The sequence below is a fragment of the Grus americana genome, chromosome 3 (assembly GCF_028858705.1).
Source record: "Grus americana isolate bGruAme1 chromosome 3, bGruAme1.mat, whole genome shotgun sequence".
Lineage (NCBI taxonomy): Eukaryota > Metazoa > Chordata > Aves > Gruiformes > Gruidae > Grus > Grus americana.
Genome location: NC_072854.1, coordinates 107,554,537 through 107,567,194, shown reverse-complemented (window position 1 = coordinate 107,567,194; position 12,658 = coordinate 107,554,537). Strand labels below are relative to the sequence as shown.

Sequence of the window (12,658 nt, the reverse complement as noted above, 5' to 3'; positions counted from 1 at the left end):
AATTATCTTAAATAGTTGGTGGTGATTTAATGAACATCTTGTTATGGGCAAAGAGATTATACAAACAGTTATGAACAAAAACATCTACAGGAGAAAGACATTCTGACAGCTTTGACTGGTCTCTTATCTCCCTTTTTCTTTTCAAAAATCCCAAACTCCAATTATAGCTCAAACTTCAAGCTTTTACCCTCACCAGATCAAATCGTTTTTCACAGCCATGCAAAGGAAAGCATCTGAGCACAGACAGACTTGCTCTCTCACTTGGAAAAGACTTTGTTTTAGAAATTAGTGCTAACAAAGAAGCATTCAAATGCAGCTGTAGGAAGAAGCAACCAAAGGCCATGAGCTGGGAGCTGGACTAGAGCTCAGGTTTTCAAATAAGCACAACAAATACTTGGTATTTCCATAACAACGTCAAGTCAGGACTCTTAACATGACTTTCTGCAAGTTAAACATCCCACTGAAAGGGCAAAATCTGCTGTACCTATGTACCGCATAGAGAAACTCAAGTCACGTCCAGGCACAATGAGCCTTTCAAACCCATCGTTGCGGCTGCATAGTGCCCCCCAAACTCCCACAGCTCAATATATCCAAGCAGCCTTTAGTTGCCTGAGGGTAGGGGAAAGGTTTAAGCAAAGCGTCTGCTTTGCATGCCGAACACTACAGGGAAAGGATCATATCTAGTCATCAAGCATCTTACCAGTGAGCACTTCCAGCCCACACTCATCCCCAGTTTCAATTCCACACCTCTACTCATTGCACGGCACAAGTTCTTGCAAGAAGATCCCCTTTACCTCTTGGCTGAGCGCATTACTGCAGAGTGCTAGCAGCTTTCAGCAGCTCAGCCTTCTCCCTGCCTCACTTTCCCTGCCGTGCCATGGAGGCATTTATATTTACTCAGCTTTCATGAAGGTCTCTCTGACCCTCAAAAGAAAAGCACGGCATGCTCAAGAGCACAGCACTGTTGCTATGATTTATTTTGGGTTGAGGACCAGTTCTTATTATAGGCAGCTTCACCTTTCTGGTTTTCTGATACCCTCCCATGCCAGGGCATGTTAATATTAACTATACCCAAATATTCAATCCTCTTCAACATGAAATTCTCAAAAACCTCCAATTCTCCGATACGCTTCTCAGACAAGCCAAATTATGGAACTAAATCAACAGGAAAAACTCTGAAAATGGTCCTGAAGACATTGGATATGTTTCAACGCTGTTAAAGGACCTTGACTACAGCTTGTCTCTCAACCTCAACATCATGACCTTGTAATGGTCAACAAAAAGGGCCACAGTTGCTCTTCTGGCCCCAGAGCAGCATCAGGAAAGGTGAGAGGGCCAGGTTGCCCCTCACCTGCCTCAGGAGAGCATCAAACTGGGGGGGATGCTTGAGCTGGAAGTGATGGGTCACCATCCACTGGTTCATCCCACTGCCATTTGCAAATCCAGCTTTGGGGCGAGCTCATTGAGTCATACTGTAAAAATGCCTTGGGCTGGATAATTACATTCTTAAAAAAGTTATTCAGTCGAAATGCACTGTTAATGGCTTTAGAGATATTTGTTCCGTAAGTAAAAACAAGAGTCTGTGCCCACGCGCTCACAGTCACACGCTCACAAACATGCTGGTGCAAAACACCCGCTGTCGCTCCCTGGGACACACACCCTCCTGGGCACAGGTCCGAGACCCCCAGACCCTCTCTCTTCCCCCCACACCCCTTCACTTGCTCTTAGACTTTCTAGTCCTGCTTGTTTCCAAACCCACGTGCTGGGCACGTGCTGCCCGCACCCGAAAGTGAGTGTGGGCCTGGGGAGGGGTGCCATCAGCTGCCGGGAAAGCTCAATGTGGCGCTTAAGAGGCACCTTCACAGGTGTCCATATAGGTGCATGGTGGCACACACAGGCTCCGGCATTTCCCACCATGGAAAGCTGCAGGAATAGCTGCTCTGCTCGAGAAAATAAAAGAGAAGCAACGCACGGGATGGCCGGCGGTGGGGGGAGCCATGCACCGCTCCTTTGCTTGAAACTTAAATCACGTTAGCTCAAAGCAGACTGTTCCTAGGAGTAACGTGGTAAGAAAATGCTCTTTCTAGGCGGCTAATCCTCACCGCAGCACTGGGACAGGGAAGCCATCTCGTTAGCACAGCCTGAAGGTGGCAGCAGTAACATTTCATACACTTCACTGATCAATATTTTAACCCTGAGGTAAAGGATAGGTACGGTGGGCCTGGGAAGAAGGAAACCGAGGACCCCTTGACCTTATTCTGCAGCTTTGGCAAGCAGTTAAAAAGCGAGCAAGCAAGACCCCACTTGGTTTCCAAGTCTTTCAACATTCTTCACAGTAATTCTCCCTTGCTGCCTTTCAGCTGAGCAGCAAGACGCCGGGCAGGGTAAGAGCAGCATGAGCAGCAGTGCAAGCTTACAGACTGCCTTACTTCCAGCCAGAGAAAGATTTAACCCAGAAGTGCAAATAAAAAGAAGTTCATGGAGGTGATGCATGCATTTGATGCTTTATTTAGACCACGATGCAGCGAAACTCCTATGGCGACGCCACACGGTGACATCCACAGTCACCCACCCCACGAACACCCAACCTGGGGCACAGTCCCGGAGCTGCGTGGGAAAGCAGCTCTGCCTGCGCCCTTCCTGCCGCTGCCCTTCTCCTGCCAAAACACATCACAAGTGCTGCCTGGGAAAGAGGCAATTGCTCCGGATATCCCCCACTGAAATACAGCAGGGCTTTGGCAGAGAATGGGGAATTGCCCGCCTTAAAAAAGCTCAGAGGAACAACCAATGCAGTAAAGACTCCCACCCTGGGGCAGGCCGGCTACGAGGCTCGGGTGGGGTTTCATAGCACGTGTTCTCGTAATTCCGTCGGAGCTGCGATCGATAATATGAAAAGGCCATTTTCGTTATATTACCATTTATCAGCAGCACTGCAAACCGAGGTTGGGACCTCTCCGGCGCGGGCTGCACTGTGAGTGCCAGCAGCACCGACTGCCCTCGCCCACCGTGGAGGGACCTGACCCGGTGCTGTGTCCCCCTGCCCCACCGCTGCTGCACACAGGGGACGCACAGCCCAGCCAGCACAGCCATCGCCTACGGAGGCACGCAAAGCAGGACGCCTTGGGCAAGGGGCACCGTGAACACCAGCTGAGCAGGTTTCTCCACAACCCACCACCTTGGCTTCTCCTTGCTCCTGAGCTGCCCCTACTTCAACATAATTTAGTAGTTTTAAAATTGCTGAGTAATAAATACCAGCAACCAGGAGTGTAGCAAGGGTGGGGGAACAAGGCACAGCAATGGGAAAGGACCACATGTCCATGATGGAGCTGAGGGCTTTGCCCCCACCGTGCCGTGTCGGCGGGTCACCGGCACAGAGCTCCCTCCGACTCGAGCGACAAGGCACCGGGAGCCTCCGTGCGCACGTCTGGTGAAAGAGTCATCGCTGGCAAAAGGCGAATGTCATTGTTTGCTCCGAAATCAGCAGAATTTAAATCCTATTAAATCAATTTATTAGCGCTTAATTTGCATGAAATTAAATTCGGCCCCTATTCAAGGAGCCGTCACTCCCTTAAATCATCAGCACTGAGCATTTTACATGAGCCTAATTAAAAACTCTGCTGGAGCACTGCCCACCTATTCCCCTTTCACCACTCAACCTGTGCTTGCCGGTTAGAGCCCCACTGCCCCAGGTGGCACCTCGTCCCAGTCATGGAGATAACCCCACCTGCTGCTGGGTGGAGGAAGACCAGAAAAGGCAGCTTTGTACCCACATAGCTCATCGCTCTCTTACTTGGATGCTGGCATGCAAATGGTTACAGTTGGGCGGTCGTGCCCTTTGAGAGGGAAGAGGAAGGTGGACATCAGCGACGCATCCCAGAGGGTGGCCCTGGTCTCTCAGGAGCACTCACCTCTTTGATCCTCTGCAGCAGAGGGAGCAGCCAGTCCTTATTCACCTCGCAGTGACTGTCGAGGAAGGTCAGGACTCCTGCTTGTGCCACATCTGCCCCTCGGATTCGGGACCGGATCAGACCTGTTCAGGGACACACCACGTCAGCTGCCACCCACTCAGGGCTGAGGAACATCCCCAGGCTCCTCCAGCACGGTCTCCTGCGCTCCTGCATCCCCTGGATTTTGACCCATCTAAATCCCATTTGGATAAAACATGGCTGGGGTTCATTGCCTCCTTCCCAGCGCTGCAAGGCATGCCAATCATTTCCCAAGGTCACCAAAGCAGATAAATGGCTCCACCTAGATTAATGATTTAATGGCATTTATGCCAATCCTTAATTTGTGCAATTATTTCTGCTGTCACCTTCTGGGGCAAAACAGGACTCGAAATGCTTCCATAACCCCCTGCAGGTAATAAATTGAACATAGACCTAAGTCTGGGGGGGAATGGGCTAGGGGAGTTGAGGGTGGGTTTTCTGTGGGAAACTGCCTATTTATACAGGAGTCAGCTGGCTTTCCAACACCCCTCCTGCCCGCGGCTGATGCTCAAGCAAACCGCAGCATAAGAAAGGAGATGGTCTGTTGGCAAACAGGAGGACACGCAGGTTGCTCAAGGGGAGCAGAGCTTCTTGATGAAGGAGAAATAGCGGTAATATGAGGGGAGATAGGGGCAGATAAAGAGACGGATGGTTTCAGGGAGCAGCCACGCATCAGGTCCACACAGAAGGAGGTCACTGATTTCAGATTAAAACTCCTTAGAGGAAAGGTGGCCAAGGAACAGCCGCTGAGCAGGAGGGAGAGGGACAGGAGAACGAAGCCCAAAGCAATCTAGAGTTTGCTAAGGTCGCCTCCTGCAACGCAGGTTGTCCCTGTATCTCTCTCTGCAGCTTCTGAGATCTTGTGGGTAGGCACGGTCTGCTGTATCCGGCCCAACCCTCTCCAAACCCTGGCAGGTGCTGAGGAACACAGTTTCAGTGATGTATTAAGTGAGGTAAGCCCTCCAGGCTGGGTTCCCAAATTTCGGCTGCTTTATGGAGCACCAGCACCTCCAGGTCCATCCAGCACTAGGGCTGAGCATATATGTACCTCAATAACACAGGAGAGAAGGATGAGATGGAGGTGTAGACCTATGGAGACCTCCCCTACCCTCCCACCACCGCAGATACATCTCTGACACCCACAGGGGGATGATGCCACCCCAACAGCAGACCTGCAGAGCTGAAACCTTCCACAGAAAGAATCCACAGACAAACTCTCTCCGCTCCTCAGTCTCCCCAACCTGATACACACCTGGACTCACACCTTTGATTTTCAGTATGAAAAAACTTCATTGTTTTTTTGTTTTCCTAATACTGCAAAGCAGGACTTGAAAACACCCATTCAGACTATGGGGAGCTGAAAATGTCTCAAAAAGTTGCCAGCAGCAGCCCAGTAGGGCGTACATTCATCCTCCAGATAGCCCTTCTAAATCTTTCAAATACAATTAATTATTTTTAAAAAAAAAAATTCCCACAGAAGCAGCAGGAACAGATCTCCTCTCTCTCATTAGAGCAAACATCTTTAAAAATAAGACCCGGGGCTTTGTTTTGCCTGTTCTAATTTTCTGGCTAATAAGCTACAGCTGAGCCTCACTGGATATCTTAATAGCCCCATCCTTTTTCAGCAAAGGGGGGGAATCTATTTCAACTCTCAGCCCTTTATCACGTCTCCTTTTATCATCCTTCCCCCCCCCGCCCCCATCCCCAGAAGTCACTTCCCTCATCACCCACTCCACTGAGGTTCTCCGCCCCAGCTCCATTGCTCTCATACCTCCCAACATTTGGGTTTCCCACCCGAGCCAAGGGCAGGCAGCTCTTACCTTCTCGCCGTCCGTTCCGCAAGCACTTCACCTTGGGGAGCTTGCCCAACAAGCGGCAGTCGTCAGCTTGGGAAACACAAAGGGACGACATGTCACCCTCAGCCCTCGTGGTGGGTCTGGCAGCAGAAATGGTCCCAGGGGAAACTGGGAGCAGGGAGAGGACCCCGTTGCGGACTGGCTGATGGCTTGTTAGGGTGATGGCGCTGCTGGGGCACGGTGGCTTTAGCCCTCAGCTCACGCAGTGTAAATCAGGACTGGCAGAGCAGTGGTTTTCATGAAACTAGTGTAAACTCAGTGGATTTGCACCGAGAACAGCTGAATTATGCTGTAAAGTCAGCACAGAAGAGCCACGGTTGGGGTCAGAATCTGACTTGTTGCCCATCAATGCAAATGACTATTTTTGGTAGCTGCAAAGCAACACATAAGCTGTTTGATGCACGTCTCCCTGGCAGGGCAGGAGCTTCCTGAGGTGGCCTGCGAGCCCTGAGTGCGGAGAAGGGAAGGTCAAAGAGAGCCCCATGGAGCAGCTGGGGGCTCCTTACGCCCTGGGCAGCAGCAGCTCCATGGGGCAGAGAAGCCCCATGGCCACCCACACCCGAGCTGAGGAGATCTTGCAATCCCACACGCAGCTGCTGCCATTGCTCCTGCCCCGGTGCTGCCTGCAGCCCTGGCATCCCTCCTCACCCGGATTTCTCCCAGCAGGAGCTGGGTCTGCAGGCAGGTGTACCCAGCACAGCCCCCTCCACCTCTGCACGCCCACGCCACGACCTCTGCACGCCCTTCGTGCCTCTTCTTCCTCAGCACTAACACCACACACGCGTGTGCCCCATCCCTGCTACCCACACTATGCGCCCACACGCAGCTCCGAGCGCTTTCCTCCCCTCCAGCAATCTTTGTTGACAAGAGACATCACCGTACTGGTATCCCTAACAGCTCCGGTACTGAGCTGCGTTGCTCTGCGCACGCCAGGGCAGCAGAAGTGGCAGGGGCTGGCTACGGACCTACAATGGAAATTTGCTGGGAAGAGCGAGAACCCGCGTGCAGAACAACTCCATCCCAGCAAATAAAAGGTCAGCGGGCAGACGGAGGTGAGAAATGAGGCACAACTGGGCACGAGATAAAAGCACCAGTTGCTTGGGGTGGGCTGCAGGGAAAAAAACTGACCGTGTGTGTATAGCATATTATGCAAATACATGTATTTTATGTAAATGCATGCAGACTAGATGCCAGCAGGCTCAGACTATCACAGGAAAGGAGATGTAAGACAGCTGAGAAGCGCTGATTTCGAGTAGCCGAGGGGCTGCTCTAAGTTACATGGGAAACAGGCTCCCCCTTGGTGCCCTGGGATGAGTTGAACCCCAGCCCTGCTCCTGCCCCTGGGCACGCTGCCACAGGGGAGCTGCATTTCCACAAACCTTTCTCCTTTCAGGAAGGCAAGCGCCTTGTCTCTTTAGCCAAAGATCCGGCATTTATACTTCCTCCGCCCTTCAAAAAGCCTGCTCTGCTGTGCGCCAGGGCAGCTCGAGTCCTCGCTCCTGCTCCTCTCCTGCCTTGCAGCCGCTCTGCCGGTCCCCAGGCTTGCCTAGCCTGGCTCCCCGTGTGACGGAGTCGCTCCAAAGCTCACCGTAACCACTGCAAACCCTTCCCCTGGCTTCAGCGATTCCCCGGGGAGGCGTCGATGCCGAGAAGTGGGTCTCGTGTGAAATCTGTCCCTCATGCTCTCTGAGGCACTGCCTATTTATAACATCCAAGAGCGAAGCGTAGATCCATTTTTTTATAAACCTCTCTGGCTTTGTTTTCACGTTTCCTAGTAAATGGCTACATTTTGCAGCTCCTTGAAATGTAAGTGCCGTGGACCGCTCAGCCTAGGTGTATTTTACCATCCTTTGCATGCCTGAGACAGGTTTTTTTTGAGCACTTACTCTCAGCGCCTAGATCTTCCACTCATCCATCGCGCTGGGTAAGGTCTTTAGCTGGGGCAGTTCCCTGGGAGTCCCCGGGGCTTCAGCTACTGACTTCTGCTTGAGATCAGACCTATTGATTTCACGTGAGTCACGCTATTAACTGGGAGAGAATGGCAGGAGGATGTGGGCTGCCTGTGGCATACAGCACTATTTATGGTGCAGCTCAGAAATGGGCAGCCTGTGCGGGAAATTCTCTTTACATGGGTGGAAAAAAAAAAATCAGTCAAGAGTTGCTGGCCACCTACGTAAACGTATGCAGAACATATGCATACATCAGGAGGGTCAGACTGTCGTTATCCTGTGCAATTCCAGTGGTGTCAACCCAGAATTGCTCCTGGCTGCAGCTGAAAGCCAGATTAAATGCATCACGGCTTCGGCAGGATACAACCAGGTAAGGATTGAATTAATGTCTACTGGGTGTAAAAATGGTTTGCCATGCGCTTTTCTTGTATTATTTTCATGAGAAGAGGTTTGATCATTTGGAATCTGAATTCTCCACGCGGTGATGCAAACTTGGCACAGCGGGGTTTGCTCTCCACACCTACGGAGCTTTAAATTTCCTTTCACTTCCACAAACTCTTCCCCCTTCTCTGCGTAAATCCCAGCCTCTCACAGTCTCTTTCAGTTTGCCCCCTCACTTTTAACAGAGAAAGGGTGACTTACGATCATCACTGAAGTCATCCACTAGTATGATTTCATGGACGAGGTGCACCGGGGTGCGGTTCAGCACGCTAAAGAATGAAGAGAGAAAATCCATGACAGTGCTTGACCAACTCAACAACCCAGCAAACGGGGCAGGGAAGCCTAGGAACCGATCCCTGCCAAAGCACAGAAAACCAGCTTGGATTTCCAGAAAGGATATACTAGGTCAGACCCAGAAACCACCCCCCACCACTCCCCAGTAACCAACAGTGCCTGGCTATCGGCTCCTGTAGCCTGATTTAAGAGCCAAGCGCCTGGTATTCCTGGAAAATAGCTGAGATTCACCCTGTCCACCTTTGCGAGCAAAAGCAGAGCGCCACGTAAATCCAGGAGAAACCGGCTGTTCAGCAACACGCACATCAACCAAGTTTCCTAACGGGGCTTGCAGCAAAGCTGCCGTCACCCCGCCACCTCTCCCGGGGCTAATGATATGGTGTCCGCCGACAGCAGGGCCAACACAGAGAAAATTACCCAGCTCAAACCCATCTTTACGGAGCTCACAGCCATGGCAGGACAACTCCTGGTTTTTATCCGTGAGCTGACTGCGTTTCAGAGACTGCCGAGAGGATAAGAGCAGGGTTGGAGCCCGCCTATTTAATGCAAGAGAGAGACAGGAGGATGTGGTTCACGGCTCCCTCCAGGTGGACAGACTGTGTAACGTGGCTGAAAGCTACAATCTTCCCTTAATTATGCCACCGAGGGTTATTATTATTATTATTATTATTAAAAAGTCTGGACCTGTTCTTCCCCTTTCTCGCATGGCGCAGAGGTCGGCAGAATTACACGTGCTTAAAATCCTGCTCCAGCAAAGGGTCAAGGCTGACTTCTTGAAGCAGAAACCCCAGGGCATCCTAAAAATCTCCAAGCACTTGACTTAGGCTTTGATCAAGCCAGTTGGGTTGTACGGGCTTTTCCAGCATTTAAACTTCATCCTAAGCATGGTTCCTTTTTCACACAGGATTTAAAATCCTCCCCCCAAAATTTCACAGCTGGGTCTGGGTTAGAAAAAACCTTCAAACCTCTCACTGGTATAAGAGGGCAGACACCCCGTGGGCTAACAACCTTGAAGCCCCTGATACCTCCAGATCTTTACTGACAGATTCCCCCGGTCTCTCAGGTTCCCAAATCTCCAGCAAAAAGCCTGGAAGTCTGGAAAACCACATTCCTGGCCCAGACCCCAGACAAGAGGGCTCTGCAGGGCAGGATCCCCAGGGGACCAGGGTGCTTGGGAGCTACCAGCCCAACTGGCAGGAACCCGGACAGGTCTCACGGCGTCAACCCCGGATAGCTGAGGACATTCAGCCAAAGGGCTGCATTTCTCTGATGAAACCTTCTTGATAAGAAATGGCAAGCCCAGCCCACCCCACCCAGGAGGGCTTGGAGTATCTATGCCCATTGCCAGGTGCCCAGTGCCTGCGCCGCTGTACCCTCACCCTGCCAAGGTGCTGGAATTACAACTCTCTAGAGTTCAGCTGGATCTTTTTGGAAGGAGAACAGGACATCTCAAGGTAGATGCTTGAAACGGATCCTCCCTCCATGTTTTTAGTTTTGGTTGTTGGGGTTTTTTTTCCAGCAGAAATCCTGAAAAAAACAGTTTTTATCTCAGACCAGAGTGGGTAAGGCTGGCACCTCCCTTGTGGAGCTCCTCAGAAATCACTTCCAAGAATTACTTTCCCTGGAAACACAATCCCAGCCTCCTCCAGTTCGAGGATCTTGGCAAAAGCTATGATTTCCCACACACACACACACACACTTCTGATGCTTTGCATGTTAAGGTTGGGGTGGGAAGGAGAAGAAAGCCTTTGTCCTCTAAGCAGCAGTCATGGTGGGAGCCCCAACAGCCAGGAGATGCTGCGGCCACCCCAGCATCACTAAGGCTTGCACTAAGCAGGGTTAGACAACGCCGCCTTGCCAACGCCCGCAGCCTGCACGAAGTGTTAGAAAAAGTGGCTGAACGCCCCTCCTCCCGCTGGGGCACACAGAGCAATTTAGTTGTGCTGTTCCCACCTGTCAAGTGTTTTTTAATTATTATTATTAATAGGTTTGTTATTTTTAAAAAATCCCCATATGCGAGAGCTGAGTTCAGCAAATTACCGCAGCTGAGCGTCAGTACAGAGAGACAGGAGAGCAATATCATGCTCAGTGGAATATTTAACAAGCGTTGATTGCCTGGAAACCTAACTTGGTGAAACCTGCAGGAAAGAAGCAGACTTGTAAAAAAGCCAGCAAAATAAATAAATAACCTGCCGAGAGCAGGAAGGGGGGAGGCAGCGGGCAACTTGAATATTCAAAGCCTGCCTCCGCCCAGTCTCCCCTATAGATTCAGCTGCCAGAAGTACAACGCTGGGCTCAACTCTACAGGAAGGCGGTCGCAAAGGGGCCGATTCTGATTTTGCTGGTACCAACAAGAATAACTCGACCGAAACCGCTGCACTGGGCCGTAGACCAAACCTGGGCTCTAAGCGGTACTCGGTGCCTTGCAAGAATTCCCCCCAGAGCACCTCTTACGGACGAAAATCCAGCACGGGCCGTTTTCAAAGCAGTGTGCTGGGGCGATGTGCAGCCCGCTCTCTGCTCGGCTGCAGGCTCCCGCTGCTCCCAGGTCAGGCCGTTTGCTGCCAGCGGCGTGCCACCTCCCCTTGCTACCCCCTGCATCGGGGATGGCGGTGTCCCCTGAATGCCCGCGATGGCCACCCACGGGATGCAGAGGGTTGATCAGAGCAAGAGCGGGAAAGTCATCGTGCAGACTGACGAGGGAGGGACCGCTCCGAGGCTTGACCCAGCTCCACAAACCATCATCCTTCCATGGGGTTAATGACAGACGCCACCGCGGGTGACGCAGCATCCCCCGGCACTGCGGGCAGCCTCACCCCGCACCATCGCAGCCCTCTCCCATCACTTCCCTGGTGGGACTCACCCACAGCATAACACTTTCCCAAATCCAACGGGAAAAAAGCCCTGGTGAGGGTGATCCAAAAGCTGGGTCTACCACTGCTCCAAGGAACCTGATGTCCACTGATTTCAGCGGGCTTTAAGGTCATTATTGCCCTTACAAATCCATGACCGACACCTGCAAGCCCCAAAACCGCCGCCAAGCTAAGGGCCACCGGGTGCAGGCACAGAGCGATCCACAGCAAAGGCTGCAACGCCGCGGCCGCAGCCCGCTTCCCGACGCAGCCGACAGCAAGCGCGCCGGCTTTTCAGCAAAGCCCAGTTCACGTCTCCAGCACGTTTTCTACCTGTGCTTTATTAATCGCACGATAACGTACCCGTGCCACTAGAAACACAGGAGATTACAAACATCCCTCCTGCGGCGTTCCTCAGGGAGGAGGGGAAACCGAGGCACAGATTACGGCATGTTTTCAACGTTATGGGGCTATTATTTTTTTTTCAGATAGGCTATAAAAGCACTTTTAAAAATTCAAAGCCACCTTTTCTATTACTTGTGCCTTTGCTCAGCTTTGATTTTTTTATATACTTTCTTTTCTTTCTTTATGCATGTGCATGGCTTTTTTTCCTTTTATGAGGGTAAAATCAGAATACAATTAATATCATAGTGCTTTGAAGTCCCCCATTATTTATAGAATTTTTTCCCTGAAATCAAACACAGGCAGATATACTGCAGTGATGGGCGTATTTTAACAAATCAAAACAGCTTTTAAGTTCTGTTGAGCCACAGATCACAACACTTTCTCCCTTAAATTGCCGAAAGACCCCTTACCATTGAAATGAAAACTCATGCCCCTAGTCCAGAAAGTGCTTATGCTTTTTCAACACCGTAAGGCCAGATTTGCTGCTGAAGTATCTTGACAAGTTAATGCTGAAATTTTCTTTGTTTCAATGGATTTAGCAGACGTTATGCAGATGTAATCATGGGGAATTTCACCTTAAATTTTCATTGTAAGGTCCTTCTTTCCTCTTCCTCAATAATTTGTTGGAATTCTTTTCTTCCCACCCAGAGGTAAGCACTGGATTCAACAATTTCATCCGCAAATAAATACCAATGCAAAAGTCACCCTGACGTGTAAGACACGGAAAATGTTTGCAGGGAGGACTTCAGATCTTCTGACCAAAGGTCGGTATGGTTTTGGTCATCGCCCAGAATACTAGTTGCTTTAGAGCAGTGACTGTGGACATCGATCCTCGGGAATTCATGAACCCTTTAATTCTCTCCATGGCAACATAT

General features: G+C 50.9%; 1 protein-coding gene across 1 annotated transcript in view; it reads right to left on the bottom strand.

Annotated features, from left to right (window-relative positions):
* Positions 1 to 12,658, bottom strand: part of GALNT14 (polypeptide N-acetylgalactosaminyltransferase 14) — a 97,736-nt gene that overhangs the window by 21,745 nt on the left and 63,333 nt on the right. Inside the window, exons 4-6 of the mRNA XM_054822313.1 lie at positions 8,434 to 8,501; positions 5,807 to 5,872; positions 3,909 to 4,030 (exon numbers count right to left, since the gene is read on the bottom strand). Of these exons, the coding sequence (XP_054678288.1) occupies positions 3,909 to 4,030; positions 5,807 to 5,872; positions 8,434 to 8,501 (256 nt within the window). The remainder of the gene's footprint in view (positions 1 to 3,908; positions 4,031 to 5,806; positions 5,873 to 8,433; positions 8,502 to 12,658) is intronic.